This window comes from Podarcis muralis, chromosome 1 (assembly GCF_964188315.1).
Source record: "Podarcis muralis chromosome 1, rPodMur119.hap1.1, whole genome shotgun sequence".
In the NCBI taxonomy this organism is placed as follows: Eukaryota; Metazoa; Chordata; class Lepidosauria; order Squamata; family Lacertidae; genus Podarcis; species Podarcis muralis.
The window spans coordinates 87,106,198-87,131,136 of NC_135655.1; the positions used below are offsets into that span (position 1 = coordinate 87,106,198).

The 24,939-nt window shown below is 44.9% G+C and overlaps 1 protein-coding gene across 7 annotated transcripts in view; it reads right to left on the minus strand.

Moving 5' to 3' along the window:
* The window catches only part of SMARCAL1 (SNF2 related chromatin remodeling annealing helicase 1), a 50,983-nt gene extending 26,302 nt beyond the window's left edge, over positions 1–24,681 (minus strand). For 2 of the 7 annotated variants that reach the window (XM_028742555.2, XM_028742514.2), the window contains exons 1-7: positions 24,219–24,572; positions 22,819–22,913; positions 18,877–19,826; positions 16,226–16,276; positions 5,232–5,492; positions 3,294–3,344; positions 280–463 (exon numbers count right to left, since the gene is read on the minus strand). In XM_028742555.2, the coding sequence (XP_028598388.2) occupies positions 280–463; positions 3,294–3,344; positions 5,232–5,492; positions 16,226–16,276; positions 18,877–19,789 (1,460 nt within the window). In that variant the 5' untranslated portion in view covers positions 19,790–19,826; positions 22,819–22,913; positions 24,219–24,572. The other 5 variants (XM_028742523.2, XM_028742537.2, XM_028742531.2 and 2 more) reach the window with 5 other exon arrangements.
* Between the last annotated feature and the right edge of the window lie 258 nt (positions 24,682–24,939).

A 24,939-nucleotide genomic window follows, 5' to 3' on the forward strand; every position in this document is an offset into this window, starting at 1 on the left:
CAGGGGTGAATTAGCAAGGGGGAAACCAGCCATTCACGGCTTTTCTTTTCTTTTTTTTGCATGTGTCGTTTTATGGACCCCTGGAAGTCCCTGCTTCCCCGTTGGGCCAATGTGGGTCCAACAGCAAGAGATACAAGTTACTTCTTCCAGATTGTGTTGGCAAAGCAAGAAAGCAAAGGAAGTGGGGGAGCGATGGAGAACAACTCTCAAACTAAATACAAGTGCCAACATTTTAAATCAATGGTGTGTGTTTTTCAGAAGACCCAGGGCTTGACTTACTTCACACCTTCTCTCTGAAATGGCATGAGGCTGGCCACAAGTTTAGGATCCAGTCCTGAAAGGTCTGCTTCTGGAATATCAGGAACCTTCGAGGCAGACTTCTCAAACTGAGCAGCAAAGGCTTGTATTACTGGCTTAGGCAATGGCTCCACTTCCACTGCTGGAAGGCTCCTTAACAGTTCAACTAAAAGGAACACACACAAGAAGGATTTGTGTCCCTAGGAGCATTTGTAAACAACCTTCACTTACTTTTGAAGAAGCACACAAACAGATGCCTTGTTTATGCAGAGTCCTAGACCACCCTCCTTTGCACGTTTACTTACATATTTTATGGTTCTTTCATTTTGAGACAGAAAAAGACAACTTTTCCCAAGAATGACTTCTTCAATCAAATGCTTTATTGCAGTCGATCAGCCAATAAAGAATTGACTTCATGAAAATTGCCAATCTAAGCAAGGCGCATAGACACATGTACAAGTACATAATATAAACAGAGAGCTAGGAAAAGAAAGAAAGTGATGCAGCACTTTCAGAAAATGCTCAGGTTTATTTTGGCAAGTTCTATAACAAAACAAAGTTGTTTGTTATGCAAATCAAGCATGTTTGCACAGCTTTGCTTAGTTTGCATAGTTTATTATTTTTCTGGCAAGCAGAAAAGTTATGCTATTGAATCTGCACACACCGATCACTGGAAATCTTATTGATCCATTCCACCGACTGCTGAGATTTAACAGGTCATTGCCCATAATTTCACATGAATAAGGACTGGAAACTTCCAATTTTCTAAAATGGCTCCCGCTATAATGTTGAACTCCATGCAGAGCACCAAACTTCATAATTACATTTCACTTGTGCGGAACTGCACACACAAGTGTGAAAGAGAAAAAAATATTACGAAACACCTATATAGCTAATTATTTGAACTGAACACAGTACTAAAGTGAAATAGTCTGAAATATAATTCACTAGTATCTCAGTCTGCAACCCACTAATAGAAAGAGTCCCCTACATCCTTTGCTTCCCACCGTCTTCTCAGACATTTTTTTTTTAAGCAGAATCATATCAGGGGTGGGCAATAGTGAGAATTACCAAGTGTTTATATATCTTAAAATGATTCCTCTTCTAAAAATAAAATGACGAAATGATTCATTTCAAAAATGCTGAATATAATGACTCTGGATTAAGCACTGTCTGTTCATCTTAAACTAGCAATGACACTAATTTTTTCCTTGACACAGCAATCAAAATGTTGCCACGATGTATTAGACACTGCAACAAATAAAAAGACACAAAATCCTGCAAGCGGCCTTTCCTTTCAAAGAAAACTAAAATCACTAAAATATGGAAATCAACAGACTGGAACATAATTCTGACAGTGAAAACAAAACACTCGGCAGACTCAGATTTGCACTCACGTTATAAGAGCCTGGGTATTGACTGCAAACTACAGTTAATTTCGGTTATCTCTAGAACGGAGGCAGCAGATTAGACCCCTGCTACCCAGGCAAAATCCTTCATTCTGAAAGCATATAAATATGTGAAAGAATTTCTATTTGTGCTTGTAGGATAGGCTATTCAGTATGCACCCTTTGGTTTAATCTGTGCTCCTCCAGCAAGGAAAGAAACCTCTCCCTGCTGAAACAGAGTCCTGCACTGTTATTACGCTCAGAAAGTTACTTGCTGGAATTATAAACTAGCAAATTGCTGCAATTATGCCATCGCTGCTGTTTTGCAGACAAGCTTGGAAAAGCAGGATGTCTCAGTAGTTTGAGTGATTCATCCAAAAAACGTTTCCCCCGCTCCCTTGTCCCCAAGTGACCTTTTATCTTAAGACAGCTGAGCAAGTGTGCAAACAGGTAAAACTGTTAAGATGCAAGGAGCAAGATCCTTTTTTTTAAAGGAAATTGTGCTATGGTAGAAAAGTCCATATTAGGGGATTGAAGACTCCTTGTGACAGTAGTACTAATGAAACTAAGAGCCATGCACATGGAATCCAGCTTCTGTATTTGTACCCCTAGCTGGTTTAATAAAAGAAAAAGAGCGCCCAGGTAGGCATTTCACACCCCCATTCCACAGCACAATCCAGCAACATGCACAGAGACATATAGAAAAAATAAATAACTAAGTAATTGCAGAGAAGCTGTTCAGGAGATAGTTAGCAGGGGTAGAGTGCAGTGTTGAATTCAGCCCCCCACCAAGCAATCTCCCCCACCCCCGGTTGCCCAAACAATGCACCCTTCACGATGGCACACTATTTTGCAGGCCTCCGCTTGAATGGAGCCAGCTACTTCATTCACACACTGTAGAGCCTTGGATTTTTAGACCAGAGCTGAGAGCATCTAAGAGACCATCTACAAAGGCCTGCTTGCTATTTCCTTGCAACTAATCCATTAAGAACTTGAACATTTGTCCGAAGGTACAGGAAATATCTGACTGCATTCTCTGTTTCCAGACTTGTTTTAGGATGATGCACAGCTTCCTATCTTTCTGGGCCAGGAGAAAACCCTGATAGGATACACACAAACACATTCACCCCAGCAAAGAGGATGGAAGTTTTCCTACCTCTGAATAAATCTGCGCCAAATTACCCATTAGAGCTACTACAGAGGAACAACAGCTGCTCTACTAGATGCAACTGCCTTCAATACTGAAGGTGTGCAAAAAGGATGGGGAAACTGTGGCCCTCCAGATGTTGCTATCCCTGACTTTGTTGGTTAGAGCTGATGGGAGTTGGAGGCCAGCAACATCTGGAGGACCACAGATTCTTCTCCTTTCCAAATGTAGAAGATACTCAAAAGATTAGGCTGCAAATACTAATAAACATGTCTACTTTTCACACAGTCAATAAGTAAGTTTCAATGTGAGTGAATTATCCCCATTGCAAAGCATCAGAAGAGGCAAAAGTGAAACTCGTGACCATGTCAAGTACCTTTAAGAGACCATTCTAAGAACCTAGTTTTAAGTGAGTAACCCCCCTCCAAAAGAATAAAACCTGCTGAGAGGCAGCTTCTTACTTAGTCTTAGATAGTCCTCCAGGAGAAAATTCCATTTTCTAGTCTTCATATCTGTAAGTCATAATATGGAAATAAGCAAGTACGAAGTGCATCAACCTTATATGAAATTCTAGCAATCAAGAATATATTCACCAGCATCAAATTGTTCGTGACAACTAAGCAGGTGGATTATTTTAAATCGGTTACAATGCCAAATTTCTTTTTTCTGTCCTCCATATTCACTGTGTGTAATATTTGATATACTGTTATTTACAGGATGATTCATTTTTCACTTTGACAACTGGACAATGCTTGTCTATATGCATTCGGCTGTCGTTCCCCACCCCCCCACTTCGTGTTATTATTACATAGTCCTTGTTCTATTTTATATGCATATTTTGCACATTTGGATAAATTTTAGTACAACTTACAATTCTTGTCCTGACTTTTAAAAAAATGTTTTAATGGAGACAGGGCAACTTCATAAATCAGTTTGAAGATCTCGACTAAATGTATTTAAAAATAAGCGTACAGGGGTACCTTGGTTCTTGAACTTAATCCGTTCTGGGAGTCCGTTCGACTCCCGAAACGGTCAGAAAACCAAGGCACAGCTTCCAATTGGCTGCAGGAGCTTCCTGCACTCAATCAGAAGCTGCAGAAGCCACGTCAGACGTTCGGCTTCCGAATAGATTTCACAAACCGAAACACTCACTTCTGGGTTTGCAGCTTTCGGGAGCCGATTTGTTCAGAAGCCAAGCTGTTCGAGTACCAAGGTACCACTGTATTTTAGGGTATGGGCAACATACTAAACTGTGGCTAATCAAAAACAGAAACAGAAACTTCTGATCGCCTTGTAGCTGGGCCAGATAAGAAAGGGGTGGTGGAATCTGGGCTAGCTCTGTCTCACCCTTGTTATGCTAAACCATCATGCAAAACTGTCCTCTCCAAATAAAGTAGATACTGAGACAAGCAGGCTTCCCTTGGGAGACAGGGCATTTGACAGTCACAGCACCATGACCAAAAAAGCCCCATTTCTCATCCCTCAGTTTTGTACACAGGAGATACAGAGAAGGAACCTGGATGCTGACCTGATCACAAAAGTAGGGCTTTAAAATACTGGCATCAACAACCAGGATTACAGATGAGTAAATGAGGCCGCATACAAACATGCTATTTGAAAATGCCATCAACCTAAGAACTCCTCGTTCTTTGCTTTTTATATTTTCATTGCAATGAAACTAAAAATGACTTATGAATAAATGTGAGTAACAAAACGCAATTAATCAAAAACAGCCAAAGGAACTGCATAAAAAGCAACCAGATTTCAACAAAATGTATATTTTTAAAAAATAATTCATGTATAAAATATACTCTATTTGACATGTCTTGCCTAATACTTTCATATGGCTTTAATTCAATCCTGTATCTATGTCTGCTAAAGGTAAAGGTAAAGGTACCCCTGCCCGTACGGGCCAGTCTTGACAGACTCTAGGGTTGTGCGCCCATCTCACTCAAGAGGCCGGGGGCCAGCGCTGTCCGGAGACACTTCCGGGTCACGTGGCCAGCGTGACAAAGCTGCATCTGGCGAGCCAGAGCCGCACACGGAAACGCCATTTACCTTCCCGCTAGTAAGCGGTCCCTATTTATCTACTTGCACCCGGGGGTGCTTTCGAACTGCTAGGTTGGCAGGCGCTGGGACCGAACAACGGGAGCGCACCCCGCCGCGGGGATTCGAACCGCTGACCTTTCGATCGGCAAGCCCTAGGCGCTGAGGCTTTTACCCACAGCGCCACCCGCGTCCTATGTCTGCTAGCTCCCTGCTTTTATTACAAGCGGTACATGAGACAAATTATGTAGGGAAGGTAATAAGAAGAAAAATAGCACCTGGAAAGACAAGGTGCAAGCTTCAGCGACCATGGCTGCACTGTTGAAGTGAAGGCATCAGCTTAGATCACTCACCATAATTCCTGGAATTCAACTGCTTGAACACCCCTATGGCGCTGTCAGCATAGCCAATGTCTACTTCGAACCGAGAGTATGAAATCAGCACACATTTCCCTCTGATGGTTGCCGATGGTTTCTGCCAGCCACTGCATGTCTGCAAGAGGGACCTCAGTGGAGGACTTCTACCAACAGAAGATGACTCAGTGGCCCGCGAGGTTGCTTTCATTCCTTCCAGAGGTGTCAAAGTCACAGAGGGAAGTTGCTCTGCTTGTTCCACTATAGAGAAAAACAGGTTGACCAAAGAAAAACAGAACAAATGGATAATGGGACGGGGGGAATCAACTGCCTGTGGAAAGCAGAAAATCGAAGACAGCTGAGAGAAAAAGCACCAGAGACTTTCAAATGCAGAAGAAAAGCAGAGCAGGAAGCTCAGAAGACATTCAGTTATTCTCCCTACTCCTAACTCAGCAGGGACTGTTCCCTCTGTGAGTTGAGTTACACTTGGAGAGCAAAGACTTTGCTGGCATTCTGAACTTTCAATTACAGTGGTACCTCTGGTTACGTACTTAATTCGTTCCGGAGGCCCGTTCTTAACCTGAAATTGTTCTTAACCCGGAGCACCACTTTAGCTAATGGGGCCTCCTTCTGCTGCCGCACCGCCGGAGCACGATTTCTGTTCTCATCCTGAAGCAAAGTTCTTAACCCGAGGTAATATTTCTGGGTTAGCAGAGTCTGTAACCTGAAGCGTATGTAACCTGAAGCGTATGTAACCCGAGGTACCACTGTACTGATGTGCTACAAAAACCTCTTCTTTAAAAAATAATAATCCCAAACTGCACTCTAATAAACAATGTTTTTCTTTTCAAAACAATAATTTTCTTCAAACAGCTCTTGAACAACTCTTTTATGAGAAAGATCTAAGGTTGTACTTAACTAAATCCTACTCTGAGTGGATCCATTGAAATTAAGGAATCTAAGTTAGTAATGCCCATTAACTTCATGTTCAGTTTCTGTTAATTGGTTCTCGTGGGAAACTTGCAGATTCTAGCTTCGCACAATTAACTCAGGCTGGTGTCAATTTACTCTTGGCAGAAAGCCCAGGTCTGCTTGACCTAGAAACTACTCACTCTGATTGGTTAACGACCAGCACTCTGCTCTGTTATCAAGGGATTGCTAGCTCAGTTTGAAGTGAGGTGTTGTTAGGAGTAGAAGTGCTGTGCATGGTTTTGAGAGAGAGAAAGAGAGGATTTATTTTGCTTTGTTTTGTATGCAGAAACTCTGCTGGTTTTATTTTCTCCTTTTTTTTTTTTTTTTTTTTTTTTAATATTTTATTAAGGATTTTCTTGTTTTACAGAAGTGTAGTGCCTCATATATATTTTTCCCCATGTAACATTTTTACAAATCCGTTTCATTTGTTGAGGCATTAGGGGGAGAAGAAAATAAAAATAAAAATAAAAAAAGGAGAGAAAAGAGAAAGGGGGGTGGAGAGAGGGAAGATGGATAAGGGTGGGATTGGGTGGCGGTGTTTCTATTATGTTTAATGTGTGTAGAGTTTGGTGTCAGCGTGCTTGTGTTGTTCACTTGTGTTCCTTTGGTGGTGAGAGAGGTTGGGGTTGGCCTAGGGTGTGATTGTTTGCTTGTGATTGGCTGTGGTGATCTTTGTTTTCGTGTGTGAGTGAGGTGGGTGGGTGTTTTGGATCAGGTTAGCCATATTGATTTGTATGCTGTTGGTGGATTATTGTCATTGTCCTGTTGGGCTGTGTGTGTGATAAAGGGGAGCCATACCGGGGTGAAGGCATCTTCTTCTGTTTGTCCCCGTGTCAGTTTCAGTTTATTAGTTAATTTTTCTAGTAGGGCTGTTTCCCATACTATTTGATACCATTGGTCCATGCTTACTCCTGACAGGTCTCTCCAGTGTCTGGTTATGGTGTTTCTGGCTGCTGAGAGCAGGTGGGTTATGAGTTCTTTGTGGTGTAAATGGGCATTGTTGTCTTGGAAGATGTTTAGTAGGGCCAATTCTGGGGTGGTGTCTATTACTTGCTTAGTTATTTTACAAATTTCTTGTATGGCTGTTGTCCAGAATAGTTGGATTTTGGGACACTCCCACCACATGTGGAAGTATGTGCCTGTGGAGGTGCACCCTCTCCAGCATTTTGGTGAGGTTCCTGGGTGTATTAGCGCTAGTTTCCTTGGTGTTAGGTACCACCTGTAGGTGATTTTCAGTGTGAGTTCTTTTCTTTTCGTTGATATGGATTTAAAGGGGGGTTTAGACCACATTCTGGTCCATTGAGTGGGGTTTATCTCATAGCCTATGTCATTCTCCCATTGATTTTTGATTGCGTCTAGGGGATTTGCGAGATTTTGGAGTAGTATTTTGTATATTGCGGATACCATCCCTTTACCGTTTCCCTTTGTTGTTAGGAGGAGGTTTTCGAAGGTTGTCAGGGGCCTAGTTGCTGCTGATTTTACTGTTGGGTTGTTTAAGAGGGCATGTAGTTGGTGTTGTGTTAACCAGGGCATTTGGGTGTCTTCTAGTTTGTCTTGTATTTCTTGTGTTGACAAGGGTTTGTTATTTTTATAAAAGTCTATTAGGCGATACAAGCCTTTGGTTCGCCAGGTTTTTATCTTGAGGTTTTGTGCTGCATGGTGGAATAATGGGTGGTACGCCAGGGGTATTAGTGGGGATGGGGTTGGGGATAGTTTGCCTATTTGTGTTTTCCATGCTTTGAGCATGGTCTGTGTGTACCTGTTAAGTGTTGTGGGAATTTTCTTTAGTTTGTTTGGGAGGAGTGGGTATGTTGTGGTGCAGGTGTTTTCAATTGTGTCCTTCTCTAGGTGTACCCATTGTTTTGTCTCATCTTCTAGTATATATGGGATTATATGGCGTATTTGGTTGGCGTTGTAATATGCTTCTATGTTGGGGATTCCCCATCCTCCTTCTGAGGTGGGGAGGTGCAGGTATTTGGGGCTTATTCTTGGTTTTTTATGTGAGAAGATGAAAGAGTGTAGTTTTCTCTGCCAACTGTGAAGTTGGGTTGAGGGGATCCAGATTGGGAGGGTTTGGAATAGGTAGGTTAGTTTTGGGAGTGTGATCATTTTGATCATGGCTATTTTGTCTGAGAGAGTGAGGTTCATGTTATTCCATCTCTTTAGGTCTTTGTTAATTTGTCGCCACAGGGGCTTGTAGTTGTGGAGGTATAATTTATTGAGGTTTCTGGTTATTTGTACCCCTAGGTATCTGAACTTGGTGTGGCAAAGTTTTATTTTGGTGACCTTCGTGAGTTCTTTTTGGGTGTGAGGAGGGGTGTTGAAGCACATAGCTTCTGACTTTGTGAAATTTACCTGTAGGCCCGACACCATTGCAAATGCGTTGAGTTCTCTGATTAGGGAGGTTGCTGTGCTTATGGGGTCTGGTGTTGTGACCATTAGGTCATCTGCAAAGAGCCCTAATTTATAGGTCCTGCCTTTTATTTCCACTCCCTTGATGTCTGTGGCTGCTCGGATGCGGATTGCTAGGGGTTCCAGAGCCAGGATAAATAAGAAGGGAGACAGTGGGCATCCTTGTTTCGTGCCTCTTTGGATAGCTATAGTGTTAGAATCCATATTGTTAGTTCTGCATTTTGCTGAGGCTTGGGAGTATATTTGTTTGAGGATTTGTAGGAAGTTGGGGCCAAATTTCATGTTAGTTAGTACTGCTAATATGTATTTCCACTCCAAGCAATCAAAGGCTTTGAGTATGTCTAGGGACATAATTGTCAATGGGAGTTTGGTTGCCTTGCTGTGTTCGATCAGGTTCAGTAGTTTCCTGATGGGGTCTGTTATATTGCGGCCAGGGACAAAGCCAGTCTGGTCTGGGGCTATTAACTTGTGTAGGAAGATTTTTAGGCGGTTGGCCAAGATTGATGTGAATATCTTGTAGTCTTGGTTTATTAATGAGATTGGGCGGTATGATTCTACTTTGAGGCTGTCTTTTAGTGGTTTTGGGATGGAGACTATTTTGGAGTGGGTCCAGGTTTTGGGGATGGGGCCTCCTTTTATGATGTCGTTGAATAGGCGGGTCATGTAGGGCATCAAGGGTTCTTTGAATTTCTTATAGAATTCTGCTGTGAAGCCGTCTGGGCCTGGGGCTTTGTGTGGTTTCAAGTTTTTGAGGACCGCATCTATTTCCTCTGGGGTGATAGGGCTGTCCATGAATTCCCGCTCCTCATCAGTTAGGGTAGGCATGGTCAGTCCTGCTAGAAATTTTTTGATTTCCCTCTCTGGTGGGTTATGGGAGGTGTATAGGTTGGAGTAAAATTCTGCAAATTCTGAAATTATTTCTTTGGGGGAGAATGTTATGTTGCCGTCTTTTTTGGTGATGCAGTGTATTCTTGTTTTGAGTGCTTTTTTCCTACATCTATTTGCTAGTATTCTGGAGTTTTTCCCTCCATATTCATAGAAACGTTGTTTAGAGTATAGAATGTTGATCATTGTTTTGTTGATTTCTAAGGAGTCTAGTTCTCTCCTTTTCTGTTCTATAAGTTTGAGGAGTTTTTTAGATCCTGTTTGTTTGTAGCGTGATGAGAGGGCTGTGATGTCTTGTTCTATTTTGCTAATTTTTGAGGAGGTTTGTTTTTTAAGGAATGTTTTCTCTTTTATGCAAGCTCCTCTGGTGACCGCTTTCATTGCGTCCCATAGGAGGGGGGTTGTTGTATTGTTTACATCGTTTTCTTTGAAGTAGTTTTGGAGGGTTTTTGTGAGACTCTCTCTAATTTGTTTGTTTGTAGTTAGGATGGGACTGAAGGACCAGGATGGGGTGGTTTGTGTTCCTTCTCCTATTTTAACAGTGACTTCTACTGGGGCGTGATCTGTGATTTTAATGTTACCTATGTTTGTTGATTCTACTGAGGGAATCAGACCCTGTGTGAGTAGAATGCTGTCCAGTCTGGACACTGTATCATGGCGTCCCGATTGGAATGTATGGCTGATGTCTCCCGGGTTTTGCTCACCCCAAATGTCATAGAGACCCCTGTTTTTTAGCATTTTTAGTAACTTGTAAGAGTTCCTGGTTGTTGGGGGTTTCCTTCGGAGGAAGGTTGCCCATGGGGTTGTGGGGTGGATATCTTTCAGGGATATACCTTTCATATTTAGATTGAGGTCCCCTCCTAGGATTGCTTCCCCTTCAGAGAAGGAGAGGAATTTGTTTAGTGTTTTCTGGAAGAATTCTAGTTGTTTCGTGTTTGGGGCATATATGGAGCCGATTGTCAGTTTGATTTTGCCATCTAGTGTCCCTTTAGCGAAAATGAATCTGCCTTTTTTGTCCTTGAGGACTGTTGTGGCAGTGAAGTTCAGGTCCCTACTGAGTATTATGGCTACACCACGGGCTTTCCCTGAGCCTTGTGCGACCCACTGTTGACTAAAGCGGGGGTCGCTCAGGAGTTTGCTGCCTTTGGGTGGATTGTGTATTTCTTGTAGGAAGGTGATGTGTGGTTTCATGGTGTTTATGTATGAGGTGATGCGTTTTCTTTTGATGGGGTTTCCCAGCCCCCTCACGTTTAATGTAATTGCTTTTAGGTTAGCCATTTTGTTTATCTATTATGTGGGGCGATTCCATGCCAACCCGTTCGGGTTGTCTTGTGTCTCTCTCTTCGTGTTGTTTAAAGAACCAGTGGGGTTGCGCTGACCTAGGGTGTGGTGGATGGGGGGCTAGTAGGATTAGAGTGAGATTTGGGTTAAAGAGTAGGGGGTAAGTTGTAGGGAGTTTCCTATATGTAGTCATATAGGTGTTTGTTTGGGGTATTTTGGGCCATCTGGCATTTAGCCAGTTGGTCCTAGGTCTCAGCTGGTGTGGAAGGCCGTGTTCAAGGACAGGCCGTCCCCCCTGTTGTCTGCGATAGGGGGTGATCAGCGAGACAGTGTGAAGTGACTTTGTAACGTCGCTGTCAGGTATAAGGTTTGTAAGCAATGTTGCCAGTATTATGAGCAACATTGTTGGTGTGTTGGGGTGGGGATGTGGGTGCTGGTACGCTCTGGTGCCACCATAGTGCTGGTTGGGTATCAGATTTTAGCCTGATTGTGGGTTGTGTTATTAAGGTTGGAGTTGTTTTTCCTTAGTATGGAGTATGAGGATGTTGAAGGTGTGGGTGATGGGGAATGTGGTTGAGGTCGTCTGGACTGGTGTTGGGGTGGGGATTTCTGTGGGGGTGCGGGGCTGGGGGGGGTGTTGATGGTGTTAACTAAATCTATGTTTTGGGGGGGGAGGGGAAAAAAAAAGGGGGGGAATCACCAGTCCTTCAGTTTGTGGTTTTTTCCTGGTTGCTTCTTTCAGCCGGGGTTGTTGTTGTTGTAGGGTTGTCCATCTGCGATGAGTTGGTTTGGTTGATCTTGGTCTGGTTTCTTGTGTCGTATGGCCGGCGGGATTTTAATAAATCCTGTAAATAGTTATTCTGAGTCTAGCTGACTTGTCATTACTGCCGCAACTAGCTTCTTCGCTGTGCAGGAAAACTCTGCTACGTTTGGGCTAAAGCCAATAGGGCTATGCCTGACACTTCAAAGTTCCATGAGGTTATGGGCATTGTGCTGCCAGCCTGAGTTGCGGTGGTGTCAGCATCAACGGCGTTGGTTCCAGTAGTTCCAGAGGTTGTTGTTCCTGGCTGGTTCCTGACCGTGGTGAGCTGGTGACGCAGTGGACACAAGGACAACAGCTGCAGCGTGTGAGTGCTGGGTGCTGTGGTTCCTGTTCTCTCTCTCGGTGGTCGTGAGTAGCTGGTTCCGGGTTCCAGGGACATCGCTCTCAAGATGGCCTCACAACCAGTTCAGATGGCTTTTGAGCGTCTGAATGACTCCAATTACTTGCTGTGGTCGGAACGCATGCAGGCAGTGCTGCAGAGGGATCGTCTCTGGCAAGTGGTGAGTACGTTTCCTGCGAAGCCTGATGATGAAGACCTCGATAAAGACCAAAGAGCAAGGGCCACAATTGTCTTGGGGCTGGAAGATTCCCAGTTGCCGTATGTGAGGGGAATCAAGACAGCTAGAGGTGTGTGGCAAGCACTTAAAGAACTCCATGTGCGTGAGACAGCGGTTTCCAAGCTGTTCATTCGCAAGGCATTGTACAAGGCAATGTTACAGCCTGGGGTTACAATGCAGGAACACCTACACAGTTTACAGTTAAAGTTTGCTGCGCTACAGGAAAGAGACTGTGCGTTAGACCAGCAGGAGAAGGTGGCTATTATTTTGAGTTCTCTCCCGGAAAGCTGGGATAATTTAGTTTTGTCTCTAGAAGGCATACAGGAGCATGATTTATCAGTCAGTTACGTTACTGGGCGTTTGATTGAAGAATGGCAGAAGAGGCAAGAAAGGTCGTTGGCTGCAGAGGCTTCTACAGGTGGGCGGTTTGGAAGGAGTTCTCATGCCGTGCCAGAGGTGAAGCAAAAGCAGCGTACCGGTGAGAAGTCAGCGTTTGCTGTTAGGCGTTGTTTCCGATGTGGGTCTTCAGCGCATCTAAAACGACAATGTCCGGAGTTGGTCAAGTCTCAGTTGCCGGTGCAGGAGCAGAGACGAGATCAGCAGCAGCAGCAGCGTGAAAAGAAATTCTTCAAACGAAAACAGTCGGCTCAGCTGGTGACCGGCGAGGTCAAGAGTGCTGATGAGAAACAAGCGATCTGGGTGGTCGATTCGGGAGCATCTCGCCACATCGTAAATTCAGATGAATTGTTTGTTTCCAAGAACTCAGCACAGCTTAGCCAGGTGGCTCTAGCAGACGGAAGTACTTCCGAAGTGATTTCAGGGGGTGCAGTTTTTGTTCCTTGTCTTCGTGAATGCCTGCAAAATGTACTTTGTGTGCCGTCATTAAGGAGCAATCTGATGTCTGTAGATTGTTTGCTAAAAGCCGGGTTTAAAGTGCATTTTGAAGGAGACAGTTGCATGATTAAGAAGGCTGGTGAGATTTTAGGCACTGCTAAGTCAGAGGGAGGCTTGTTTTGGCTTAAAGCAGGTTCTCAAGTTGCAGCAGTAGTCAGTAAATCTCAGCCTGCAGTGTGTGCACTTATTGCATAGGAAAATGGGGCATGCTTGCTGGAAAAGTGTACTAAAAATGTCTGAATTGGCTGATGGGGGTAATTTAAAGAGTTGTAACAAGTACCTTGATTGTAACGTTTGTAAAAAGGTTAAAACCCACAGAGTCTCTTACCCCAGAAGTGACAGAGTTAGTGAGTCACCGCTACAGCTGGTTCACATGGACGTAATTGGTCCATTTGCTGTAAGCAGGGGTGGATCGCGCTTTTCACTAACAATTGTGGATGACGCCACGCGTTATTCCTGGGTTTTCCCCATGAAGAACAAGGGTGACGTGTTCACTAAGTTTAAAGGCTGGGTGGCATCTGTGGAAAGATTTCTGTCCATTAAACTTAAAAGGATTCAGACGGACAGAGGTGGCGAATTTATGTCAAATGCCTTTAAAGATTGGTTACAAAAGCGTGGCATTGGGCATAGAAAAACGAACGTTTTTTCCCCAGAGGAGAATGGCGTTGCAGAGCGAAAAAACAGATCTTTACAAGATATGATGTTTGCCATGCTTGATGATGCTGATTTGCCCATGTCTTATTGGGGGGAGAGCATGCTCACCGCGTGTTATCTCCAAAACAGGCTCTTTCATCAAACAATAGGTACAACCCCGTACTTTAAATTGTTTCAGAAAAAACCCAAAATTGACCATTTGCATGTGTTTGGATCAAAAGCCTGGGTATTAATTCCGAAACAAATGAGGAAGAAGGGAGATCCTAAGACCAAACAGTTAGTGTTTGTGGGTTACCAGGAGCTGGGAAAAGGTTTCCGTTTTGCTGAAGGGACAAATGGCATTGTAATCTCCAGGAATGCCAGTTTTTGTGAACATAGTGGCTGGGAGAGACTACATGCCAATACTGAGGTTTGGTTTGAACCTTCCCAGGAACTTCATGACTCTGAAGGTAGACACAGGGAGTCAGAGTCTGAGGGGGAGGAAAGTTCAGATAAGAGCTCTCAAGAAAGTGGAGTTAGCCAAAGACCAGTTGCTAAGCAACAAAAGAGAGGTCGTAGTTCTGAGGAGGAAAGTGGGTCAGAAGAAAAATTTTCTCCCAGAAGATCTAAAAGACAAAACAAAGGAGTGCCTCCGGTGCGTTTTTCCCCAGATACTGCAAATGTGTTTAGTGTAATTGCAGAGCCCAAGAGTTTTCAGGATGTGTTAAAGTTACCAAAAGAGGAGGCAGAGCTCTGGAAACAGGCAATGGAGGAAGAGATGTCCTCTCTGAATGAGCACAAGGTTTTTACACCAGTAGCAGCGCCTGAGGGGGCAAAGATTGTAGGCTGCAGGTGGGTGTACAAACTTAAACCTCTGGTGACAGGAGAGTACAAGTACAAAGCTCGTTTAGTGGCTCAAGGATACTCTCAGAGGCCTGGAAAAGATTATGACGAGACTTAGGCCCGGTTAGGACATATCTAGGGTTGGAAGTGTGCTGGGCCCAAGATGGCAGCTGCCTAATTAGTCAGCAGAACAAAGTTAAACAACTACTGACTACATACAGGATGCAGGATTGCAAAGGGGCAGTGGTGCCTATGGATCCAGGTTTCATAAAAACACTTCATATAGATGAGAGTCCTGAATTTGAACATCCTGATGTATATCACTCTGTAATTGGAAGTTTATTGTATATAGCACAGTGGTCCAGACCTGATATTAGCTATGCAGTAGGCATATTAAGTAGATTGGTCTCAAAACCCACACTAAATGCCTGGAAAGGGGTAAAACAAGTTCTGAGGTATCTCAAACAGACAATTGGCTATATGTTACAATTAAATTCTTCAGAGGATGAAATGTTGAGTTGCTACTGTGATAGTGACTGGGGAAATTTGCCGGATAGAAAATCTGTCACAGGACTAGTCATAATGGTCGGTGGAGCTTTAATCAGCTGGCGGTCACGCAAGCAAGACGTTGTAAGTGTGTCATCAACGGAATCAGAGTACGCCGCATTGAGTGAATTGTGCAACGAGGTGATTTATTTCAAGCATTTGTTAGCAGATTTAAATGTAAATTGTGGAGAACCAGTACAAGTTTACATTGATAATCAAGCTTGTATAACCTTAAGTAAAACAGAGGGTTTCAAATCGCGTTCCAAACATATCTCTGTAAAATACCAAAATGTACGTTGCTGTGTACAAGACAATGTAATCACCTGTACTTATGTACCAAGTGAAGAAAATGTAGCAGATGTGTTAACTAAACCATTGGCAAAGGTAAAGAACAAGCGAATGTGCAAGGGTTTAGGTTTGCTGGAAAAATGATCTCCTACATAGGTGTATTTGATGTTAATTGTTCAGCAGAATCTGTGAGGGGGTGTTCAGTTTCTGTTAATTGGTTCTCGTGGGAAACTTGCAGATTCTAGCTTCGCACAATTAACTCAGGCTGGTGTCAATTTACTCTTGGCAGAAAGCCCAGGTCTGCTTGACCTAGAAACTACTCACTCTGATTGGTTAACGACCAGCACTCTGCTCTGTTATCAAGGGATTGCTAGCTCAGTTTGAAGTGAGGTGTTGTTAGGAGTAGAAGTGCTGTGCATGGTTTTGAGAGAGAGAAAGAGAGGATTTATTTTGCTTTGTTTTGTATGCAGAAACTCTGCTGGTTTTATTTTCTCCTTTTAATAAATCCTGTAAATAGTTATTCTGAGTCTAGCTGACTTGTCATTACTGCCGCAACTAGCTTCTTCGCTGTGCAGGAAAACTCTGCTACGTTTGGGCTAAAGCCAATAGGGCTATGCCTGACACTTCAAAGTTCCATGACTTCAGTGGGTCTAGTATGCGTAGGACTAGCTTTGAATAACTCACTTAGTATAATAATGCACTTGTTGTACATCTAGAGTCCAAATTTTGAATATAAACTACTTTTTCTCTGCTATGAATTAAGCAAATCATATTAAGAAAGAAGCCATAGGCTCTGTGGCCCAGATTGTGTGCCGACTCATTCTGTACCCAACATGCATGTCAATTCTCTTATGACTTACTGAGATGGCTATAGTCTTCCAGACTGAAGTTCCACATCTTTGTTGCAGGATCTAAAACAAAGCAGGATTTAGAGAGTCGTTTTGGAGAAGAAATGGCTCTGTTAATGTATACAGAAATGGCAAGTCGCACCTGCGCACAGAATTCCAACACTAGCATAGCAGCACATGTTGCACTATGCAGCACTTCCACTGGTCCAGTCAAGTGATTTAACCCCCTAGGACTTAATGGCCTGACAGGGAATCTCCTGTTTAGATGGCAATGTATACAGTGGTACCTTGGTTCTCAAACGCCTTGGTACTCAAATAACTTGGAACCCAAACACTGCAAACCTGAAAGTGTTCCACTTTGCAAACTTTTTTCAGATGCTGAACATGCTCCGTTTTGAGTGTTACACTTCCATTTTGAGTGCCACACTTCCATTTTGAGTGTTACACTGAGGGCTGTCTGTTTTTGCTATTTATTTTGCATTTTTGTGGCTCCTTTTTTGTTGTTTTTGTGACTGTGTGGAACCCAGTGCAGCTACTGATTGATTGTGTGACTGCAGTACATTGTTTACTGCTTTCATTTTATGGATCAATGATCTCGTTAGATAGTAAAATTCATGTTAAATTGCTGTTTTAGGGGTTGTTTTTAAAAGTCTGAAATGGATTAATCCATTTTGCATTGCTTTCTATGGGAAAGCATACCTTGGTTTTGGAACAGACTTCCAGAATGGATTAAGTTTGAGAACCACGGTACCATTGTATTACTTCACTTATTGCAAATTGTGAGAAGGCTAGTCTTGCTGCATTTTGAGTCCCTCCTGCTCATTCTACTGAGTCAGATCCTGGACCTCTGCCCCAAAGTTCTATTCTTGACACCACCACTGAGAAGTTTCATTTTTTGGGCCCCATTGGCAGTGCTGACATGTGGAGGATCAGGACAGGCTGAGAACCATATGTGGAGCATGAGGTAGGATATACATGGGATGCAGAAACAATTGTAGCAGAACTACAGCAGGCCAAGACCACCAAGGAGACTTAACATGTGCACAACACAGCACAGAATGATAGCCTATGCGTGCCTGTGACAGCCAAAGAAGATCTGGGATTTCAAATGCAATGGGAAACAATTTCTCTTTCATGTTCAAACAGGAGTTCTAATCAGGGTTGGCGCAAGACATTTTACTGCTTGTGAAAAGCAGTAAAAGGTTGCCCTCCCTGCCTCTCACCAAGGCAAGGCACATAAGCAGAGTACCCAAGTCTGATGGGAGCCATTTTGGCACCTGCGGCATAACATCCCACAAGCCCCTCTGCCCCTCTCTGGCATTAAGAAGACAAGTAATAATAAATCTATTCTGGCATTTCATGACGCCCAAATTCAGTGGTTTGTGATGGCCACCCCACAACAAATTCATCGTCACCATGGCCTTAAGAGATTAATTAACAAGTTGAATGTTTTTTGCATGACCTTAGGCAAAAGGCCGAGAAGCCTGCTATCCAACAAACTCATACTATGAGCAGACCCACTGGAATATAAGTTAGCCATTTATGTTTATTACAGTGGATCTGTTCCAAGCATGACTTCGTCAGGCAGAACCCAAAAACAAGTAAATAATAACTTGCTCTTCTACTAGATGTTCTCGGGGCACTGTACAACATAATAAAAGAAAATTGTTATATAATCAATACAAGTACAACTGACAAACCATTTCTAAAAGTATTACAAAGAACATACAATACGATCAATACTCAACGCATACACGCACACCAATAACCTGACAGCAGCAGCAGGGGTAAACAATATTACACATCAAAACTGGCAGCAATAAAACTAGGTGTCACACATTACAAGCCAGTTGAAATAAAAATGCCTTGAACTTTCTAGGGAAAGAAACCCATTAAGGAACCTGCAGAGCTCTGCGGCCTAGACTGGAATGGAACCCAGGATTCTATGGCTCCCAAAACTCTGTCCTGGTGGAATAGTCTGGGATCATACCCATTATCTGAAGGTGCTCCTGCTTCCTCCTCCACCACCATTTGCGGCCTGTCCCCTTGAGTGAAGAAAACGTTGGAGAAAGGGGCAGATAAGGTGAAAAGGCTGTCTTCCCAGCTTGAATCCCTGTGTTCTTTTCTCACTCAGCATGCAAGGAGAGGAACAATAAGTTCCAGCTCCACTCTTCTCTACTCCACTATTGGGAGTGGGGGGTTGTCTAAAGCAGTGTTTCCCAACCTTGTGCCTCCAGCTGTTTTTGGCCTACAATTCCCATCATCCCTTGCCACTGGTCTTGCTAGTCAGGGATGATGGGAGTTGTAGGCCAAAAACATCTGGAGGCACAAGGTTGGGAAACACTGGTCTAAAGGAGTATCAGGACCAGATAAGTACCGAACAAGAAACTGAGAAGCAATGGGCCTACAGAGACTAGAGACCTCTCAAAGGTTATGGCAGCCCCACTCTACATGCTCCTGGATTCAGATGTTACTTCAGAAGCCCACCCTAACCTCACGTCTCCCTGATTCTTGCAGTTCATTCAGGTTCTTCCTCACACACATGAGGGCTAGGGTCCTTGCTGTTTTTAAGAGAGACAGAACATACAAATAAAGGCAATTCTGCATTATCCACAAGATCTAGCACAACCCCAAGAGGCACAGGAAATAATCAGTCGCCTTACCGTATTTTTTGCTTGGCAAACTCCTGAACAGTTCAATCAGTTTGGCATTATATCCTATTTCAACCCGGAAACGGTCATCGGAGTGCTTGACACATTTCCCTCTGAGGCCATCATGCGCTTTTTTCTGTGTCTCAGCTGCGTTGCCTGGGTCCTCCGAAATGGGCAGTTTCCGTTGCCTGCCCCCTTCTACAGGAGTCAGGAGGTTTTTTGTGCCATAGAACAGCAACGTGCTACTACCTTCTTTTTCAGCAACGAGTTCGCAGGCTGGATTTCTGGCACTTGCCTGCATTTCACTGTCACCGGTGACAATGCCACTGGTGTCCATTGGTGGCATATGTTTAATGCCACTGGGAGATACTTTCCGAATCGGGGTGCCTTCATTTTTGCAAAGCGTCCTACTAGCGTCTAATGTAGACTGAAGCTGTTCTGCACAATGTTTTGGTGGCTGCAATGTGCCAGAAGTACACTGGATGGGTTGACCTTGATCCTGAGCACTCAGGCCAGAATAATGCCCATGAGGGTAACTCAGAGAGTCTTTCCCCACTGGTGGGAGTTGCTTAGCACTGTTCAGCTGCCTGCCTAGATTTTGGCTGGAGTCCTTTGAACAACCGCTCTGCTGGACACCACACAAAATGGGTGCCTGGGGGTCTGAGCTACAGACACTGTGTGGCACTTGAAGATTCCCCAGCACCGCATGGTTGCCAGAAACCTGAAGGTGATGGCTGGTGTGGTGGTTTTCCTTCTTCAAAGGCTGCTGCAGTTTTCCTTGACAGCTAGCAAGCGCCTGCAGGTCAGGCAGCTTCTTAGCAACAACACCCTGCTGAGCTGCCAGTCGTTCTGCTCTCCTTGCCAAAGCCTTCTTCCTATTCTCCTCAATCTTCCTTTTCTGTTCTTCTGTGAGCCCAGATGACATCTTCTGTTAAGAAGTCACTGGAAGTCTATATAACTGCCTGGAGATGGGGGTGAGGGAAAACAAAGGAGTTATAGCTGGCTGGTAAGTTTAATATTTGCACTGAAATAAAAATTTTGCGGCTTTTAGATAATATGTGTGCGTGTTATTATACTAGACCTAATCATAGAAGAGTCATTCCCTTCTTGCCTGTGAGAGAAATGGGAGGTGCCTCTTCCCAGAAAGTGCCTGCCATCTGCTATATTTATAAGTTCTTGTATTAAACAGCCAGTATGTTATAGTAAGTAAAGTGCTGGACTAGAACCAGGGAGACCAGAGTTCATATTCCCTCTGTAATATTGAGCAAGTCATTACCACTCAACCTAATCTATCTCTCAGGGTTGTTGTGAGGATAAAATGAAGGGGAGGAGAACCATGCACAATGCCTTGAGCTTCCTGGAGGAAAGAGAGGGTATAAATGCAGGAAATAAATAATAAATCATAGAATTGTAGAGTTGGAAGGGATCCTGATGATCATCTAGTCCAGCGCCTTGCAATGCAGGAATATGCAGCTGTCCCATATGGGAATCAAACTGCAACCTTGGTGTTATCAGCACCATGTTCTAACCCAGTGTTTCCCAACCTTTTTTGGGCAAAGGCACACTTGTGTCATGAAAAAAATCTCGAGGCACACCACCATGCCAGATGGGGAAAGGTCACTTTTTACTTATGTAAAAAAAAAATAAAAAAAATAGTAACAGCATAGAAGGTAATGGTAGATGACTGTTAGGGTCTCCCCCCAAATGCAGAATTCTATTAATATCTTCCTTAGCGAGCCGCGTTAACCCCTGTAATGCTTTCTATAGAGTAAGCATAGGGGACACTGGGGGATGTGGAACCAAGGGGGCAGTGGGCCAAAAGAGTTCGGGATCTACTGCTTTAAACAGAAATAAGAGCCAGTGGGTTCTTCCTTTTTTAAAGTATCGTTTCAGCGGGGACAGCAGTCCGGATTTCCAAAAAGCGGCGCTTTTTTGCGTCTGAGCAAAGAAGAGAGAGGGGGGGAAAAAGAGAGAGAGATTGATTTGTGGCTGCGCAAAGGGGGGAGGAGCCCAGGAGTAAAAGTAGGAAGGACGAAGGGAGGGGAAAGGAAAGTTAATAGAAGGAAAGGCGGGTGGGAGAGAAAGAGAAAGAAAGAGGGAAGGAAGGGGGGAAGAGAAATGGAAAGGAGGGAGACCGAGGCGGGGGAGAAGCGTCTGGAGAGTTGCTCCGAAGTTTGGGGGGCCGCGGGGGTGGGCGCGCGTCCCAGGAGGCGGAGGCCAGCCCGGGCTGGGAGCCGCGCCGCGGCCCGGGGGCGGTAGGCGGACCGCGGCTCCTAGGATGTGGAAAGGGGACGGCGGCGCAGGGGGAGGAGACCCGCACGGCTAGGGCAGCGCGCAGGGGGAGGGGAGCGGGCCGGAGGCGGCCGAGGGGGGCCGCGATCCCGCGCGCCGCGAACATGGCCTCCTTCCCCGTGGGCCCCGCCGAGCCCCCCGGCCGGGGAGGGCGGCACGCCCCCGCCGCCGGAGGAGAGCAGAGGCAGGAGGAGGAGGACGAAGGCGCTGCCGAGGAGGCGCGCCAACTTCTGCCAACTTCGGCGCCCGCCCCGTCGCCGCAGGCTCCTCCCGGCCGAGAGCCAGAGGACAGCGGCGGAGCAGGAGGAGGAGGATCGGGTTTGGCGACGGCTGCTGCGTCCTCTCCAAGCGCGGGGCTGGCCTCCGCCGCGCCCGATCCTCCGCGCTCGCCCGCTTCTCGGCGGAGCAGGTCTCGTGCGGGTGCGAGGCGCTGCTGCAGGCGGGCGACCCCGGCCGGCTGGGCCGCTTCCTGGGCTCGCTGCCGCCCGACGCCGAGGCGCCGTGCGACTCGCCCGCCTCCCTCCCACGGCACACCAGGCAACGTCTCGCGGCACAGTAGTGTGCCGCGGAACACCGGTTGGGAAACACTGTTCTAACCAACCCAGTTGTTGGCATTTTGTTTTAACAAAAAAAAAAGCTCTACAGATCAATTAGGGAAATCTTGCTAAAGGATTGAAAAGAGGGGATTTAATCAATTAATCTAAAAGTAATTAAACATTTTTGTTCCACCAAACACCGCTTAATTTTTAGCTACACACACACACACAGAATATACCGTATTTTTCCATGTATAAGACTAGGTTTTTTTCCTGAAAAATAATGTCAAAAAAATAGGGGGCATCTTATACATGGATAGTGCCGAGGTTGGACTGGCGATTGGTTGTGGTCGCAAAAATAAGCGACGTCTTATACATGGGGGCATCTTATAGATGGAAAAATACGGTACTTAGTTATTTCAAGAGATTCTATCATATATTTCCATTTCTTCCCTTTCCTATTCCAAGGGCCCAAGATGGACTCAAATGTATCTGTATTTTAATACATCTTGCAGGTGCAATTGATATAATTACATCTGGCCTAACCTGAGTAACGCAACTATCTTTTTCACATGAATCTTAGATTAGGAAAAAGGCCTCTAGTTCTGAACATTTTACTTCTGAGCAGACTAGAACTCCCATGATAGAAAACAAGCACTGGGATGCATCTTAACACTAGTTTAAGGAGTCTGACACATGAGGTCTGCAAGCCTAAACATGAACCTAAACTGTCACCTACACTGGCCATGTACATGAACAGGTGTGAGTACTACACTAGCATACTGAAACTTATACCAGGTGAAGAAAGGGAATTATTCATTCATAATGTTCAGCAGAAAACAATATGGGCAGAAATCACACCAACCAGGTAATTCAATAAGCATGTTGTTTCTACCTCTTCTGCTCAAACAAGTAGGTATGTGCTTGCCAAGTTTTGTTTCAAGCACTTGGTTATCCTTTGCACAGTTACATAAATTCCATCTCCAAATGCTGGGCTGAGTCATACAATGTTGTGTTTGGTTTAGTGTCAGACCTGGTTGATTTTCCCTTGGCCAACCTAATCTGGATTATCTCTCACAATGACTGGGCATGTAAATTTCCCAGCATCCCCATCAATACTGCATACCTTTCCACACACAACAATTGAAATGAGACATCATTTGGATACGTGGTAAACCTCTTCACACAATCTGTTCAGATGCCAAATCAAATCATGCAGCCCTTTAAAGAAAAAAGTTTTCACAGATTGAAACAAATTCAAAAAGGGGGAATATGAACCAAACCTCTTTCCTAAAGTGGCAAACAAGATACAACAACAGAAGAAGTTGATCCAGGTGCTTCTTAAACAATAGCTCTAGATGGATTAGACTAGAGACAACAAGACTTAGCTAGAGACAAAAGGCACTGGAAACACTGATGGCTGCCTCAAATAGAAGCAAAATTTACTGTAGGTGGCTTCCCACCATTCACCACCATCAACTTCAGCTAGCCAACCTAAAAAGTGCTATCTACAACTTTTTACAGATAAGAACAACAAAGTATCCAATTCAGGTGACACAAACAGGGTTTTCGCAAGGTACGACCTTTTAGCTAATCAGTGCTGACCCAGTCGTGACCTACTCTGGGGTTGCGGTGCTCATCTCGCTTTATTGGCCGAGGGAGCTGGTGTTTGTCTGCAGACAGCTTCTGGGTCATGTGACCAGCATGACTAAGCCGCTTCTGGTGAACCAGAGCAGCGCACAGAAACACCGTTTTACCTTCCCGCCGGAGCGGTACCTATTTATCTACTTGCACTTTGATGTGCTTTCAAACTGCTAGGTTGGCAGGAGCTGGGACAGAGCAACGGGAGCTCACCCCGTCGCGGGGATTCGAACCGCCAACCTTCTGATCGGCAAGTCCTAGGCTCTGAGGTTTAACCCACAGCACCACCCACGTCCCGTAATCAGTGCTAAGAGATGCCAAAATTCACCATGAACACCTCCCTCGTTCTCTTAGAATGGCAATGGCACCCACCTGAGAGCCTCCAACTGAAAAAAAGCCAATGCTAATGCTACTGACATCCAATAGTTCTTAGCTGACATCCCTCTTTCAAGCCACTTCGGCTTTCTGGAAAAAAAACAGAACATCTGTCTCCAGTCTAAGTCAGAAGGCTTAAAAAGTCAAAACATTTCACCCACTGAAGCGCAGAGCTTCTTGACACAAATACCAGATGGTCACGCCTGCCACTGGGCTCAGGCAGAGACGAGTTCTGAACCTCTTAAGACTTCAGCCACCCAACCCAACAACTCATTCCAAAGAGGAGCAGCTGTGATAAACTATTGCAGCTAATAACAACTAAAAGTCCAGTGCAAATTTGTTAGCCTTTAAAGTGCCACAGCACTCTCTCGCTGTTGTTGCTGCAAGAGACTTGGGACAGCCCCTTCTCTGGAAAGGGTATTGTGGATTATTGTGGCATGCACTTTTCTCGGACAAGAGATTTCTGCCAGGTGCTTAAGAGGCCGCGAGATCCTCGCTTGGTTTTCCTACCGTCCAAAGTGGGGTTTACTCTCTGACCACTGCCCGATCCTCTTCAGTTCCCCGGGGGGCTCTTCATGCCTCTCACTCACAAAATGGGGCGCCACCCCAATGCTCTAAGCCCCGCCAAAGGGCTCCCAGCCCCTCTGCTCCTCGCTCGCTCGCTCTCTCTGCCTCGACCAAAACTCCCGCCCCAAACTCCTACATCCACATCTTCTCCCTTTCCCCAAATGCTGTTTATCCACCCCCGCCCCTCTTCCCCTAAGCTGTCGCTCAGCCGCTCCGTCCAATGCAAGCCATGTTTCTTTTTGCCCACAAAGCCCAAAGCAAACTCAGTTCCTGGGAAACGTCCCCGTCGGATTTCATCATTACCCAAACTCCGACGGCAGCCTAAAAGGCCTTTTAACGCCTCCCCCTCTTGACTACAACTCCCATCAGGCAACGCGCCGTTCCGCTCCCGCCTTGCCTCGTGGGAACCGTGGTCTAGAGAAACTAGCCTCGGTGCACCATGGGAAATGAAGTCTCCCATCCACTCAAGCCACGTTAGTTTCCTGCGAGCTCCGCGGCTTGAAACTACCTCCGTTTAGCTCTTATTACGTATAGCACAATCCTGGATAAGGCTGCTCTGAATTAAGTCGCCCTGTAGTCAATGGGGCTTATTGCTTAGTAAGTGCGTAAGCGTTTAGGATTAATACAGCCTATCGCTGCAATTCCTCTACACGCCTACTTTCAA